At 43.1% G+C, this 17593-nt stretch overlaps 1 protein-coding gene across 3 annotated transcripts in view; it reads right to left on the reverse strand.

Annotated features, from left to right (window-relative positions):
* Positions 1-17593, reverse strand: part of LOC144695004 (myopalladin-like) — a 383661-nt gene that overhangs the window by 60708 nt on the left and 305360 nt on the right. For all 3 annotated transcript variants that reach the window (XM_078565852.1, XM_078565849.1, XM_078565851.1), the window contains 2 exons: positions 12370-13023; positions 4961-5105 (listed from right to left, as the gene is read on the reverse strand). In XM_078565852.1, coding sequence (XP_078421978.1) covers positions 4961-5105; positions 12370-13023 — 799 coding nt within the window. The remainder of the gene's footprint in view (positions 1-4960; positions 5106-12369; positions 13024-17593) is intronic.

A 17593-nucleotide genomic window follows, 5' to 3' on the forward strand; every position in this document is an offset into this window, starting at 1 on the left:
TGATACCTAAGTGCCAAATCTGCCAGGTTAGGAACAGTAACTAAGGGCCTTGTTAATAAAGCTGAATGTCCCACAAAACACTCCTAACATTTTTGGAAACCGTACACATGCAGAAAAAAAGAGGCAACCTCAGCCAAGGTCACATGTCTGAATTTAATATCACAAGCAAAGAAACTTAAGCCAAAAAAATGATAATAGTGTTCCAATTAAAGCAAATCATAAAGACCTCATCTCGGCCCAACACAAAAGCACCAGTGATAAACCCTTGGTGCGCCTAGGGTGCCTTATGTTTATGTTTCTGGGTGCTACGTCTTGGTGCTGTCCCATCGCTGGGAGTGGCATCTGAGACAGCCTGCTGACTCTGCTGCCCTGTTGGCCTCGATGACCTTGGCGGTCGTCCTCTGGCCCGTGGAGCCTGTGCTGGCCCCGCCTAGGAGGGAGCTGCCAGTTCTGCATCTGGCATCTCCTCAGTCGTCACAGCCTCACTGGATTCTACGGTCACTGGGAGGTGCCCGCAGAGACGACATGCAGCTGCTGCGCCGACGTGAAGTTGCTTCAGACCTCCCTGCTCACCGTGGATGGATGGGCACCGAGCTGGGAAACTTGGTGCCCAGACCATCTCCCACATTGGCACTGACCAGCTGAGGTCAATGCCGATGTGAGGGCTTGCTGGTCAGAGCGCATCCCCAGGAAGCCCCAGCTGGTCTCCTGGAGGAGCATCTCCATGAGAGTCACCACTCTCTCCATGGAGGACGCATGGTGCTCGGACATGTGGCTTATTGCTTCAATGATTGTCGGCGTAGACTCCTCCACCACGGAGACCAAGCCAAGCATAACCTCATATATCTCCCCCCAGATGCTCCCGCATACCTGGCCGCATTTCCTGCACCGGACATGAAATCCGGTGAGATGACATCGGGCGAGCGTCCCAACCTTATCCCAAGCTTGTGTGATATTTCGGTCGGTGGGTGTGTGCAAAAGTTGGAAGCGTGCCTGCCGACAATTAAGAGGGAATTAAGCCCATTAATGGAAAAATTGACTCTGATTTTTCATGGTCCGTCCAACCTTACGGTTGGCGGACGGGCAAATTAGCCAGATAGCCTTTACATTTTTCATGAAACCTCATCCAAGGGTGGGATGTGGTTTCCGTTAGGAAATAAAATAAAAATAAAAATTTGTGGACAGCATTTTTATCATCTATACTTTCAGTAGCCTGATTCTGATGCTTGGACATTTTTTTCCGGATTTTTGAAACTTTATTTGATGGTTATCAGCTCCCTGCCTTCAGGGAGCTTTCTCTCAGCGCTCAACCTCGCCCGCCTTGATGTCATTGTCTGCCCTCTTCCCGCCCCCACCCTGGCCAGCCAGTGTGAAATCACGGTCAGTGGTCCATTTCCCGGCTGATCCCAGGCCTGCCAATTGCGCCCGCCTGCCGAGTTAAAATTCAGGCCTTTTAGAGTATCTCAAATTTTGTCCTTTTCTCCACATCATGTTTATTTTTCTTCCTTTTCCAACCATTCTAAAGGATTTACTTGTCTTTCAGTTTCCAGTTCTGACAACAAGTCTTACTTAAACAACAATCTGTCTTTTCCCTTAGCGATCTGCTGTGCATTTTCAGCATTTTCTTCATCTCCGTATATTTCAATCCTGTTCCCAGGCAGGTAATTTGTAACTCCATTTTTGAAAGGATTATTAAACATTATATCCATTGACTGTTCTACATGTAAAATACTCTATATGAGCCAATAATCTAATCTCAAAACCTAATCTGAAATCTTGCTTCTGCTTGTTTAACTTCAACAGTGTGCTCCAGTTCCCCAAGGGACTTTGTAAAGGGAAAAAAAATTAAATAGAGCTTAAGTGGGGAAAGAGGAAAGCTGTGTGAAGTGGTGGTTAGACAGCTTGGTTTTGAAAAGTTAAAGTTGGGTAGAAAGGTGAAGCGGCTCAAGAACTGAGTTACAGAGAGTAGGACCTCTGCCACCAGTGGTGCAATGGGTGGGGGAGGATGTGCAATGCACAGGGCACCAAAATTAGAGGGAATGAAGAGCCCATGATGAGAAATAAATGTGCAGAAGGTAACGGAGGTAGGGTAGCGCAGGGCTATGGAGGGATTTATAAATAAAGATGAAGGTTTTGAAAATAATGCTTTGGAGGGATGGAGAGCCAATGTAGATGATCAGGGCTTGAGATAAGTAACTGCTATATTGAATAGTTTAAGTTTATCAGTTAGTGACAGGGTCACTACACTTGAGAATTATGTTAGATTTCAACTTCCACGCTTCAGATAGAACCAAAGTAAAGAAAAGATTCTTTTAAAGAAATAAAATAAAATCAGTTCAAGAGATAGCCATCTTAAATTAGCAGGTGCAAAGAAATTAAACAGCAAGACAGGCATGCAACATTTGACTAATGGCTGCTGAAGGAACTCAGGCAAGCAACACTGCAAACTCAGGGTTGAAGGTTGTCCAAAGATATTTTCTCTAAAAACAGATTCACTATGAAAGGGTGCTTTATAGAGCTAGCACATTGATTCCTCATGCAGTTGGCTACAATATGCCTCAGTACCACATCTAGTAATGTAAAACAGAAGAATGATGAGAAATGGCTCTGAAATAAAGAAGAGATAGTAAAATGTTGCTTTCGACTTAACCTGTTGCTGACCAAGACTGCTGCGAGTTGATTCTATCAGATATTTAAAGTCCTGCAGGCATAAAAAGAATTTAATAAATATTTGACTCTAAATTTTATCACCATAAGTAGCCAACTCTTGGATCATGGAGAACCTGCACAGGGGACCTGTAGGTAAGAAAAATAGATGGAGAGGTGTAAGGGGTGGATGGTAGATGGATGAATTGAATTGATTACATTAATCGATAAATGGATTAAGTGGATAAGTGGTTGAATGAATCGATTGGTGCATGCATGCAAGGATAGATGGTTGGATAGCTGGATGGATTAGTTAGATGGTTAGTCTGATAGATTAAATAGACTTGTTGGCTAAATAGATTATTGGATGAATGGATAACCAGATTGATGCATGGATTGGATGGATGTATTAGATGGAAAGATGGATTATATGGATGGACTGGGTGGATGGATGGATGGGTGGGATTGGGTGAGCAGGTGAGTGGATGGGTGTAATTCATGCAGGGCAGGTATGGAAGGACGGATTAGTAGGATGGACTGGGTGGATGGATAGGTAAATGGATTAGATAGAATAACGGATGAATAGCTTATACAGTAGGGTGACTGGATGGATGAACTGAATGGATGGCTTGGATGGGTCATTGGACTCCTTGGTTGAAATGATGGATGGATGTATAAATTAGATAGGTGAACAGATTGGGTAGATGGATGAATTTGAAGGGCGATCTGGATGGATAGACTGAACAGATAGATCAAAGGATGAATGATGCCTTAGATAGATGGATTGATCAATGGATTTGAAGGATGGCTTGGATGGATGGATTGTACAGATATCTTGAACAGATGGATGAATGGTTTGGATGAATTTATTGGATAGATGGATGAACGGATGGTTGATTATCATTTTGTAAAATTATGGAAAACATCCTATCATTCTGTTATGTTCCAGATTAATAACCAAAATATCGTATCTGGATGTATAGTTCACCAATCTACCATGTTAAGCTTGAGCAATGTGATGGATGTGACAGATGGATATATTTAGGGTACATAACTTTTTTAAAAAGTTCACAGATAACTTTTGAATAGAAACACCAAATTCAATCTGTTTTACGAATAGACTCCAACATCATGCGCAAAGTTAGGAGAAGCTTTTTGTGAGACTGGCAATATATTAATGATTAATTGTTCATACAAACAGCAGGTTTTATTTTGCAATCTCTGCATAATACATGGTGAGAACAATGCATCAATGGCGCTTTATTTCATATCATGCAGATTAGATATGTATGCAATGAATAGATGTTAAATATTTTAATAAACTTATGTACAGATAATTAATTCAATAGTTTGCTGATGAATTGTTAAATGTTAATTACAGCAATTGAGTAATTTCAAATAGAATTGATTCAAATGGTATTGATCACCAAAGAGAACTAAAAGAATGGTGTTGTACCTCTTGTGTTGCAATATTCTCTACCTCAACAAAATTAAATTTTTAAGGAGAATTTGGTCCAAGAAATCTGCGGGCCATTTTATCCTCATAAATTATTCTCTATTGAAGGGAAGCAGGTGATTAGACAATAAAGTTATTGCAATAAGCAGATTGCAGAATACTTCAGAGTGAATGGGATGTGGGTGTTCCTGGAAGGGTAAGCATTTACTGCCCACATCTAATTGTCCTTGAGAAGGTGGTGGTGAACCACCTTCTTGAACCACTACAGTACTTGTGGTGTAAGTAAATCCACAGGGCTGTTAGGTAGGAATTTTCAGGATATTGATCTTGTCTTATGATAATCCTCTAAAGTGACAACCACAAACAGAGGAAGCATCAAAAACCTCTGCTGTAACTATTATCTCCTGGCATTGGGCTTGTAGTAGCCGACTATTGCACTACTTAGTAATCTTCGGGCTAAATTCAGTGATGCTGAAATTCTCAACTCTTAGATTCATTTGATGGGACTGCAGGATGCAGAATGGGCCATATAATGCCAAGGAGCTCACACTGCCATTGAGCAAGATTCTGTTACAGGAATGCAGTATTCCTGAATTTATCCTTGTGCCTTTTTTTAAAATCGAAAAGACACACCACCATGTTCATGTTTTATGATACAAGCAGGGAGGCAAAGGAATTATATTTGTAAATATTCCTGGGGTAACTTTGAATGCTTTTGCATGTTAAGGGAGTTTAAACATTATTCTGTTGTCACAGTAGAACATTTGACAAAATATTGCTGAAGCTGGGATATGAAATATATTTTCAGTGTCAATGCAGCAAGAAAACTCTGATTTCCTCCGTGTAGAAAGCTCTTACCTGTTGTCCAGTCTGGAAAACTTCCTCTTTGAAGCGTAACTTTCTGTCTAAGTCATGTATTACAGCATCCTTGCTCTTACATATTTCATCACTGGTGGATGTTAGAGGGGATTTCAGCACTTTCTTCAAGATACCTTGTGGAGGGCTGCATTATTAAATAAAAAGTGTAATTTTATAACATCTGTACACATTTAATAAATGATATTGTTTAATTTGCAAAACAACTAAATATAACATATTTCAAGATGAATCATTAATTTAGCATCTGTTGGCAACAGGATGGTGCAGTTGGTTAACATGTTGCCTCTGGATCACCTGTTTGAACCCATGTAAAATGAGTTTGTACTGTCCCACTTCACAAAACTTCCCACAATCAGCAAAGATCTGACTCAGAAAGCCCATAGTGATGGTTGGTATTGGATGCAGAAAAGTCAACACTGGTCCAGTAGTTGCTGCTTTTTCTTGGTTGAGACATAGTGGCCCAGATCTTCCGATCTCCGGATATCTCCGGAATCTCCAGATGCACCCCAGAAAATGCACCATGGGACGCCAATTAGAAGACCCAACGCAATGACTCTATGGGAATTGCCCAGGAAGTTTGAACTTCCAATAGGCAATAACCCTACTCCCTGGAATCCTCTGTAAAAGTCTCCAACTGTGAGTTAGAATCCTAGACTTTGGACAGTTCAAACTTACTTACCTGGATAGTTACTCAGAACATGTTAGACAGAAAAATCCTAGTCTAATTCCTAGGTAACTATACAACTGACCCCACCCAATCACTCAAACTGACCACTCTCCCCCCACCCCCGACAACCGCTTGATCCCATAACTCCCTCCCCGACCTGACTAGCCCCCATCCACACCTAACTAGACCCTGCCACCCAGCTGCCCCCTCAACAGGGTCTGACATATAGCCCCCAACCTGACAACCCCTCCCGACCCGACTACCCTCCCCGGCTCACCGACCCACCTGCCACCCTACCTACCTAACACCCTACCTAGCTGCCACCCTACTCACATGCCACCCTACCCCCTTACATATTTACATTCTCTCCAAAGCTTTTTAAAGAAGCTTTGGGACATTTAAACTCTTTACTTACTAGAATACAGGAGCTAGTGCCATAAAAAGAGTGCACGGCTCATCTTCATCTGATAATCCAGCACTACGAAGAAGCAGTTTAATTTTGGTATGCTCCACATTTCTGGAGAGCTGGGATTAGAAGATCTGGCCAGAAATACGGAGCTCCGGTGTGGCTTGGCTAGGAGTGGAGTGGCAATCTGATGGTGATTGCCACTCCTTGGAAGATTTGGGACAGTAATTTTATTCTATATCTAATCTAGGAGCACTGGGAGCTAACACATGGAGACAAAGTTGCAAAATTGTTCCACACCCTAACTTCCCTCTGAGCTTCTGGCCACTGGTTTATCAGTTACCATTAAGCAAAGTTTTTTGTTTGATCTAAAAGGTGTGGTTTGTTTCATCGTGCTGTTATATTATTTGTAAGAAATAGGAACTAATTGTTATGAGAATGTACATCCAGGGTGGCACATTTTACTGTCGTACTGCAGTCAGGTGCCGAGTAACAGTGTCAGTCCACCAGCCATACAGACAGTTGAATGAAATACACTCGACGAAGCTCCAGGAATTTGAGTCTAAAGTGTGATTATTTCTAAATAATGGGAATTGGAAGACATAACATGGTGGATTATTCATGTATAAATTTGTATCAAAATAAAACGACAGTTAAACATGTTAGTAAAGGCTTTCATTAGCTTGAGGAGATAACTCATAATTAAAGTACCAGAAGAAAGTTATCTGTGATCTAATTTGGTAACTGTGATAGATAGATGCTTCAGACAAGAAAGTCAAGTGTTTTAACTTATTGAAATTGTTATGTAAGTCTATAGTATTATTAATGGCATAGAAATCTTGGTATTGTAGTTAAAAGTATCAGAAATTTATTAAAACGTCCTTTGCCGCTCTGCCTGTATGACTGTGTGTCAGTTGCTGTTTGGAAGCAGGATATGGGTCCCACTTACAGCTTTGTACCACCTGCATGTCTGCTGCATGCAGACAATATTGCCAGCCATGGAGGAGGCAGAATAGGTGAAATTTATGGGGGAAGACTAGCATTCCACCAGTTGTGGGGTGCACAGGGGTTAGAATGTCACAATGTCAGGACAAAGTGGGGAGAGGCAAACCAATCAGAATTTGTCTTTGTGATCAGCCTGAATAAGTTCCAACAAGCACAACCACCTTACTTGGTGCTAGTTATGACTTCAGCCACTGGAGAGATTTCCCCCTGATCCCCATTGAATTTGCTAGGGCTCCGTGATGCCATACTCAGTCAAATGCTGCCTTGATGTCAAAGGTAGTCACTCTCCCCTCCCTTCAGTTCAGCTCTTTTGTCTATGTTTGGGCCAAGTTTACAATGAGGTCTGGAGCCGAGTGGGTCTGGCAGAACCCAAACTGAGCATCGGTGGGCAGTTTATCGCTGTGTAAATGCTGCTTAATAGCACTGACGAAGATACCTTCTATCACTTTGCTGCTAATTGAGATTTCACTGATGGTAATTGGCCTGATTGGGATTTTTCCTATTTTTTGTGGACAGGACGCACCTTTTATTTTAAACCTTTCATGAGGTGCAGAAGTCAAGCATTTGTTGCCCATCCCTAATTGCCCTTGAGAAGATGGTGGTGAGCTGCCTTCTTGAACCACTACAGTCAATCCAGTGTGGCTACTCCCATGGTGCCGTTAGGAAGGATGTTGAGGATTTTGACACAGCAACAGTGAAGGAAAGGCAATATAGTTTCAAGTCAGGCTGGTATGTAATTTGGAAGGGAACTTGTATGCGGTGATATTCCCATGCATTTGCTGCCCTTGTCATTCTGGGTTGTCAGGATCGCAGGTTTGGAAGGTGCTGCTGAAGGAGCCTTGGTGAGTTGCTACAGTGCATCCTGTAGGTAGTACACACTGCTGCTACTGTGGTAGAGGGAATAAATGTTTAAGTTGGTGGATGGGGTACTGATCAAGCAGACAGCTTTGTCCTGGATGATGTCGAACTTCTTGAGTATTGTTGGAGTTGCACACAGAATCACAGTGCAGCAGAGGCCCTTCGGCCCATCGAGTCTGCACCGACACATGAGAAACACCTGACCTACCTACCTAATCCCATTTACCAGCACTTGGCCCATAGCCTTGAATGTTATGACGTGGATGACGACATCCGGGCAAGTGGAGAGTATATTATCACACTCCTGAATTGTGCCTTACAGATAGTGGACAGGCTTTGGGGAGTCAGAAGGAGAGTTATTCACCACAGAATTCCCAGTCTCTGAGATGTTCTTGTCGCCACTGTATTTATATGGCTGGTTCAGTTCAGTTTCCAGTCAACAGTAACCCCAGGATGTTGATATCAGTGGATTCAGTAATGGCAATGCCATTGAGTGTCATGTGAAGATGGTTAGATTCTCTCTTGCTGGAGAAGATCATTACCTGGCACTTGTGTGGTACGAACATCACTTGTCACTTATCAGCCCAAGCCTGAATGTCATCTATCTCTTGCTGCATGTGGACATGGACTACTTCAGAATCTGAGGAGTTGCAAACGGTGCTGAACACTGTGCAATCATCAGTGACAACCCCACTTCTGACCTTATGATGAAAGGAAGGTCATTGATGAAGCATCTGGAGATGGTTGGGCCGAGGACACTACCCTGAGGAAATCCTGCAGCGATGCTCTGGGACTGAGATGATTGACCTCCAGCAACCACAACCATCTTCCTTTGTGCTAGGTAAGACTCTAACCAGTGGGGATATTTGTTGAGCTTTCTCCTCCTAGTGGTTGTTTAATTGTCCACCACCATTCACAACTGAATATGGGAGGACTGCAGAACTTTGATCTGATCCATTGTTGTGCAGTCACTTAGCTTTGTCTATTGCATGCTGCTTTAGCTGTTTGGCATGTTTGTAGTCCTGTGTTGTAGCTTCACCAGGTTGACACCTCATTTTTAGGTATGGCTGGTGCTGCTCCTAGCATGCCCTCCTGCATGTTTTATGATCCCTTGGCTTGATGGTAATAGTAGAGTGGGGGATATGCCAGACCATGAGGTTATAGATTGCTGCTGAATATAATTCTGCTGCTGCTGATGGCTGGTAGCGCCTCATGGTTGCCCAGTTTTGAGTTGCTCAATCTGTTATCGATCTATTCCATTTAGCACAGTGGTAGTGCCACACATGATAGAGTACGTCCTCAGTGTTAAGAGTGGACTTTGTATTTACAAGGACTGCGGGGTGGTCACTCCTACCAATACTGTCATGGACAGATGCTTCTGGGACAGGTAAGTTAGTGAGGACGAGGTCAAGTATGTTTTTCCTCCTGTTTGTTATCTCACCAGCTCCTGCAGGCCCAGTCTTGCAGTAGTGTCCTTCAGGACTTGGCCAGCTCGGTCAGTAGTGGTGTTACTGAGCCACTCTTGGTGATGGACACTTGAAATCCCCCACTCAGAGTACACTCTGTGCCCTTGCTACCCTTAGTGCTCTTGCTACCCTTAGTGCTTCCACATAGTGTTCAACGTGGAGGAGTACTGATTCATCAGCTGAGGGAGGGAAGTAGATGGTAATCAGCAGGAGCTTTCCTTGCCCATGTTTGACCTGATGCTATGAGACTTCATTAGGCCCAGAGTCAATGTTTAGGACTCCCAGGACCTTACCCTCCCAACTGTGTATCATTGTGCCGTCACTTCTGGTGAGTTTGTCATTAGTAAACCAGATGGGTTTTTACAACAATCCAATAGTTTGATGATTAGCTTTTTAATTCCAGAATTATTAGTTAGCTGAACTTAAATTTCTCTAGCTGTTGTGGTGGGATTTGAACTCATGTCTCTGGAGCTCCACCCCTTTCCTATTTCTACTGAACACAACCTAGTTCTGTTGAAGGGTCATGAGGACTCGAAACGTCAACTTTGCTCTTCTCCGCCGATGCTGCCAGACCTGCTGAGTTTTTCCAGGTATTTCTGTTTTTGTTTTGGATTTCCAGCATCTGCAGTTTTTTGTTTTTATCTCTGTGTTTAATTGACTGCCACTTCTCTTCAAGAAATGCCTACTCTCCGTTAGGATTTTCGAATCTCTCTTTTCCCTTGTTCACCTTCATTGCTTTCCATTTCTCTCATGGTGTTTGACAAGGTGTTTACTAAAACCCGCTTTTACAGCCATATTTCCTTTCTCAGTGACTGTCTCCGTCTCCAGCTTACCCCACGTGGATTTCAACTGAAATTCCATCCCTCATGTTTCGAACCCACCCAGGATTACAGGTATCTCCAGGACATAAAACGTTTCTCGGACTGCTGTTCCCGTCGCATTCTAAGATCCACACTCAGTGCCATGCGCCGCCATATGAACACACTTGACCTCTCCCTCCAGCAGCACCGTCGCACCCTTTTTAAAAGCTCCGCGTGCCCCCAGTTTCATTTTATTCTTCGTCTCATCGGACACCTCAACAAGAAACTTTTTCTCTTTCTCTCAAGTGCTAAGGAACACAAGCTCCAACAACTCATCGGCCCATCTAGGATCCTCCACCCCTGCCTGTCCCTCTGTCCCCATCCCGTCTTCCAATCCCAGCCCCGGCCGTGTATTCACCATACCCCCTGACCTTCCCCTCTCCGACGCTGAACGTTCAGTGCTCAGCAAAGGACTTAGTTTCATATCCTTACGCCCTCAAAAAAAAAGCCCCCCCCCCCTTAAACCAGCTTATATTTCACCCCTTTCCTATTTCTACTTAGTTCTGTTGAAGGGTCATGAGGACTCGAAACGTCAACTTTGCTCTTCTCCGCTGATGCTGCCAGACCTGTTGAGTTTTTCCAGGTATTTCTGTTTTTGTTTTGGGCGTCTGGATTACTGGTCCAGGTTACCACTGCGCCTCTCTCCCCACTATTGTGAGAACCTTAGTGCTGGAGAATGGAACTCTTCTCATTTCAGCTGCCCATTAAGCATGGTCAGGTTGGGTCAGGTATAGCTTGACCAAGTGCAGAGTAATGCTCCTTCCTGCTCCCAAACTGGCTATAAGCATCATCCAAAAAAATACCTCCTACTGCATGAATTTTCCACACTTGTAGCCCCTCCAACTGTAATCGCCAATTAAAGCTAGTTTTGTGACAATTTGACTCAATTGAAAAGGCTTCAAATCATTTCATACAGAAACTGTAGAGTCAGCAGAGGCCACGCCCATCCCATCAGCCTGGGCTAGGTTTGAACTTAGGACTCAGAAGTGAAGAATTAGGCCTGGATTTTCCAATTGGTTCATCTTTGGTGGGACAGAATGCTTCTTTGACTCTGGTTATATTTCTTGGCCCTGGGGTAATTTAATTACAGGAGGTTACTACTGAACTCCACTAAAGAGTTGCACAAGATTAGGGCAGAGACTTATACCATGCCATAAGGGCAGAAGGAAGGGCCTCCAAACTGACTGAAGAAAGATTTTGCTTTTTAAACATTTTTAGTTGTTAATGGGGCCTGTGCACAATTCCACTCTGAGAGTGTTTTCATAGGATCTTCTTTATTTGCATCCCAAAGGCTACATCCACTATCTGTGAACACTGACAGTGGCCCTTACAGATGGAAGGTGTAGGTGGTGACATTTTAAGGCCATTGGGTGCCACAACTTAAGAAGGATGTAAAGGCTTTAGAGAGGGTACAAAAAAGATTTAGGAGAATGGTTCCATGGATGAGAGACTTCAGTTATATGCACAGATTGGCAAAGTTGGGGCTGTTATCTTTAGAGAAGGTTGAGAGGAGACTTGGTGGAGGTGTTCAAAATTGTGAGGGGTGTGGACAGAGTAGATAGAGAGAAATTGTTCCAATAGGTAGAAGGGCTGAGAAACATAGGACACAGATGTAAAGTGGTTGACAAAAGAACCGGAGGCGACATCATGAAAAACATTTTTTAGCGAGCGGTTAGGTTCTGGAATGTACTTCAAGAGAATGTGGCTTTCAAAAGGGAATTGGATAATTATCTGAACAGAAATAAATTTACAGGGCTATGGGGAAATGGCAGGGGAGGAGGGGCAGTTAGTAGCTCTTGCAGAGAGCTAGCATGGACACAACAGACCAAATGGTTTCCTTCTTAGCTGTTACCATTCTATGACTCTATGGACTAAACAGCTGAGAAAGGGTGGTACGCAAGACAACAACATAGCACATCCTCAATCAAGTTAATTACCACACCTATGCCTGCCCAGATTCACAAAAAAAAACAGGGTGATAGATGGAGAATCTAGCCTCTAGTGTGTAACTCATTGTGCTGGCCAGTTCCCTTACATAGTAGTTTAGAGGAACGAGCTTTAATGACCTATGTCCAAATCTCCCCTACTAGCACAGTAGCAATACATCTTTTGTAACTGACACTTACATTGCTGGAGCACTCTTGGGAAGACCCATGGCATTGGTCGACGGTGCAGAAGGCAATGACGGTAATACAGAGCTGAGGAAAGCCACTGGGTTCTGAACTGGACTAGGGCAGGAGTTACCAGCATTAAAGGAAGTTGGCGATACAATTTGAGGTTGAAAATTTGGCAGAGGAGGAATAGTGGAAGAAATGGCTTGCCCGATTGCACTTGTGGCAGAGGAACTGTGTGAGACTGGGGATGGCAAACTCTTACTGGGATATATAACAGGACCCTGATATGCTGGTGGGAGTGGAAATCCAAAGTAATTTTCTTCATCATACTGCTTCTCTGTCTTTTCAGATCCTGTGCTCAGCATGGAAACAGGAGAAAGTGAGGGGGAATAACTTCGTAGAACATTCTGGGTGGTAATAAACTGCTTTGGCCGGGCATAATTAAATGCCTGGGGCAGGGTGTTTTTTGGTGTTGGTGACTTGCTAGATGGGGATGGCTGCACAGGTGGATGAGGAGCAGAATTGACAACATTCATGGTGGACTGAAAGGCAGTTGGAAGTGAGGAGGACAAGGATGAGGACTGCGATGGTGGCTGTTGTAGGGTCGCTTCTTGCTGCTGTTCAAGTAGAACCTGGTTGTGTAGTTGTTGCAACTGGACAGGATCACTGCACATAGAACAAGAGAAAAGACAAGCCAATAAGTTAAATCCAAGTACAAACAGCTGTCATGGATGAAGATGTGTAGATTAACACATATCTTTAAGCATTTTGATCACATTGACTTACTGGATGTTACATGAATATTTATTGTTGTGTCTGATCCACATTTCACACATTAGAAAGACCCTACTTTGGACGTACTTCATTGGCTGTAGAGTACTTTGAGATGTCCTGAGGCCTTGAAACATGCTATACAAATGTAAGTCTTTCTTCTTATTAAAAGATAAACCAAACAGCAACCTCCCAGATTTAATTATACTTCTAACATGTTTCATTAGTTCCCCCATAAATCACCTTAACATCACCTGGGGGTGATTTCCGACAATGTTTTCGGACAGGGCAAACACAAACTTAAAATAGGTACTGCTTCATTCCGGCTGACATCAATCCTTTGGTTTTGGAGGGGCTCAGGAATGAAGTAAACAGTGCTCCCACATAAGATAGGAACTCAGGATCCTACACTATACATAGGATCCAGATGCAACTCTAGTGATCCACTGAGCAAGGTGAGCCATTCATCTAGCTGAACTTTGAATTGACCAGCTGATCTAGTGATTTTTAAAGGGTCCTTCACCCTCTGCTTCAAAAATATGGTTAAAGAAGCTCTCCCATTGATTTCAGTGCAGCTAAGAGGAGTACCAATGCTTCACCCAGCCCAAAAGAGTCTTTCCACACACTGCTGATACCTCCACTGCCCCAATCCACCCCACCACTTGGGATCTCCTCTTCCCATTAATATCCCGCTTCTGATTTAAAGCCATTGGATTTACCCCCACCTCTCCTCTTCCCATCCTACCTGAGACTGACCTGCTGCTGACAGCATCTTCCAGCACCGTCCAATTGCCTAGTATGCATCCAAATCAAAACTTGGGTTCATTGTTCCCAGCTTTAAAGCTTCACATTGCTGCCAATATTATCTCTGATTTTCACAGCCAGCCATCCATTCATCTCGATATTTAGCTTAAGGTCTTGAAATGGCATCTTACAATTCATGAACACATCACAAATCAGGTTGAAGGGATTCAGAAAACAGGGAAGTGAGCATGACTGGTGTTGAGGCATTGAAGTATTTTGGAGCAGGGGGTTAGATATTGGTTTGGAAGAAAACACTGGAACACCTAAAGTAGGTTTTTTGAGAAGTGGGCAATAACAGAGATTTTCAAGGATAGTGAAATGGCATCTGTATAAATTGTATCATTTACAGAAATGAGAGGTAGCTAAAAGGACCACAGGAACAAAGGAGTGGGAATAGGGCATTTAGCTCCCCAAGCCTGTTCAACCATTCAATAAGATCATGCTGGTCTGCAATCTTTAAAGCAACAATTGATCGATTGCCAAGGAATATGGAGCAAAAGTTACGTTGCAGATCAGCCAGGTGGGCCCCTTCCTATCCCTGAGGGTACAGAACATCTTCTCTTCCTCTAGAACATCAGAGAACCTGTGCAACCTCACACTTGGTGCCTGAGCCATCCTAACATGTTTCATTGTGTGTCAGCCAGGGTACTCCACACCTTCAATGGAAGTGGGTGTATGGAGCTATTGTTCCATGAAAATTGCTAAATCTGCAAGTGTCATAGCACCTCAGAGCATGTTTAAATTATGGTTCAAAAATGCAGGCTGAAGCTAGGCTTTTGTTACGGACAGGATGGGAACAGTTCAAACAGCACTGTTTTCCTCTTACCACCTGTTGGTAAACAGAAAGTATTTTGAATTAGTTTGTTTTAAAAAATATGTGGTGGCGTATTTTTCCCAACCCTCAATTTTTGTGTGAGCCAATTTTACTAATGTAAAATGCAACCTCAAATTAGGATTACCTCAGAAGTTTAGTTTATTTCACACATTCAAAATCCGCGAAAGCAGTGTCCGCAATGTCCCACTTCGCATTCACACAGTAAAGGGGGATAGGGAAAAGGAGCTTTACCAGTAAATGGACCAGAAAAAACTGAATATTGGTTTACATGAGTTCCAGAGTCCCAAATTCAGAGTCCAATGAGGAATTCCTGCACATAAGTGTTTCTAGTTTGGCTGGCTGGAGACCAATGTTGTAAGATTCACTTTTCAGGTGTCACAAGATGAAGTAGGCATGCAGAGATTGTCAGTTCTGTAGGCGATGGTATGAGATCTTCCAACAGAGTCAGGTTAGATAGGCTGGTTGTCCTGTCTAGACAGGGCTGGCTTTTTCGTGGCTTGCCAGTTGGATGGTAAAACAAAAAACCGGGTGTGTAGCTCAGAAATGTAATATCAAATTGTTTAAAAGGCCAGAGTCTTGGGTCATATGACCTTCCTTTTCCACAATGGCTTAAAAAAATGGGTGTTTTTCCAACATCTGGAATTGGCTTTGTTTTTAGGGCTGATAATGTCTCAGCCATTATAGGTAGAAAGGAGTGCCATTTATGTTGAGGGTCTGGCATTTGGGAAGCCATTGTCTCTGTAGACCCACTGACTCTGCTGGCAAGATTGGTTTATCAAATGCAAATGGCCTTCCTGAAACTCCCTTTGAAATTTGTCTGACCAATCCCAGATTGTCTGTTAGTATCTCCTTAGGCATAATGAGGTGTGACATTTCCAAAACTGAGAGGAGAATTCTGTTGTTCTGGAGACTTCTGGGGATAACTCCCCGACAGAGAGTCAACCATCTTAATTGTCTTTGTTCAGCAGAGAAATCGGGTTTAAAAATAAGAAATAGCAATAAGGATAAAGATTTTAAATATATAATGTTGGGTTTCTGTTCGGTGTTGGTGGAGCCTAACTTTCAAACAGACGTGTCTTATTAGCACAGAATCTGTTTTCACCTGTTAGTACCTGTTTTCATCCATCAACTTCATTAAATTGGAGAATATCTACAGGGAAAGTACCTCTGTGTCTTGGCTATGTTATGCTCTAACAAAACAAATATTGATCATATCAAATGAAAGGACAAGTCCGGAATCTACTCTTCAATCAACATGAAGCAGATATTTTCAACTAGGATTCAATCCAAATATCTTAGAGCACACAATTTAGACTGAAATCTTAAAACCAGTTCTTTCATTTTTAGGACAGTGTCCAGATTACAAAAGTCTCTGTTTATGTACCGGTTATTAACCTCAATTTTCCTTTTTCCATTCTCACCTTGCTACTGATATCTCAAAGATTGGCTTTAAACACAGCTTCCAAAATATAAGTTTTCTGACTTACTGTATTTTGTCTTTTGAACTTAATTATTATTTTTATCCCTCAATTTATATTTAATGATGCCTTAGGAGAAAGAAGAAAGCAACAAAATAAATTCTCCTAGACTATCTATGAATCAACAGCAGAATTCAACAACAACTTGCATCCAAGCGGTTGTGTAGAAATTCACCCATTGCAGTGTGAGACCTGAGAAGCTTCTGATATTGGGCCTCTGACCCCATTTCAATGGAACCAGTGAGCTGCACATAGCTAGATACGAATCATCAAGATTTGCCACTGCTGATAATACCATGGTGAAAGGGGTGAATGAGGGTGGTGATCTGACACTGGACCTCAGGCCAGAAGGGAGTAATTGTTTCCAGTGGAGGTGGAGGGCATCTGGAAGGAGGTAGAATTAGTGGTGGAGACTGAGTGATCATTGGCCCGCGGGAAGGATTAATCATTGACAGGGACGAGGTTGATGTGGATAGGGAAGGTAGTGGTGGGCGAAATAAAATAGCAGGGAGAGGTAGCAGTGGCTGGGGTGGGAGGTAGCCGAGGATGGGGAGCAATATACTGGTGGAAAGAATGAAACTGCGAATGGGGGAGATAGCATTGGGCATTCAGGGGTAGGTAGTGATGGGCAGGGGGAATGAAAGGTAACAATGGGCAACATGGCTGGGTTGTGGTGCATGGAGGCTAGAGGTAGCACTGGCTGGGGAGAGGGACAGAGAGCAGTAGAGGTGGAGTCCTCCACTTGGCTCCACATTCAGGTAAGTATGGGGGCCACTGTTGATTTGACTGAAGCCTTTGACACAGTTAGTTGTGAGGGCCTATGGAAGATTATGGAAAAATTTGGCTGTCCAGAAAAATTCATCCTCACTGTATGGCAACTCTATGACTGCATACTGGTTCGAGTTCTGGATGGTAGAGAGTCTTCTGAAATCTTCCCTGTTACAAACAGACTGAACTATGTTGGCTCCTACCCTTATCAGCATGATGTTCTCAGCCATGCTTTCTGAAGCATTCTGTGTTAGCAAAAGTGGCATCTACATCAGATATTGAACAGAAGGCAAAGTCATCAATTTGAGAAGACTGCAAATGCATGAAGCAGTGGTTTGTGACTTTAGTTTCACTGATGACTGTGCCCTAAACGCCTGCTCAGAACAAGAAATGGGCTGCTTCTCATCTGTATTTGATATCTTTGGTTTCACGATCAGCACCAAAAAGACTGAAGTCATGTATCAATCTGCCCCAGAAAAGCAGTTTACCAAATATTACAATCAGTGGTCAAAGGCTTGAAATAGTCAACAAGTTTATCTACCTCAGCAGCACCCTCTCCAGAGTAGCTCACATTGACAAT

Source organism: Cetorhinus maximus, chromosome 20, assembly GCF_964194155.1.
Source record: "Cetorhinus maximus chromosome 20, sCetMax3.hap1.1, whole genome shotgun sequence".
NCBI lineage: Eukaryota > Metazoa > Chordata > Chondrichthyes > Lamniformes > Cetorhinidae > Cetorhinus > Cetorhinus maximus.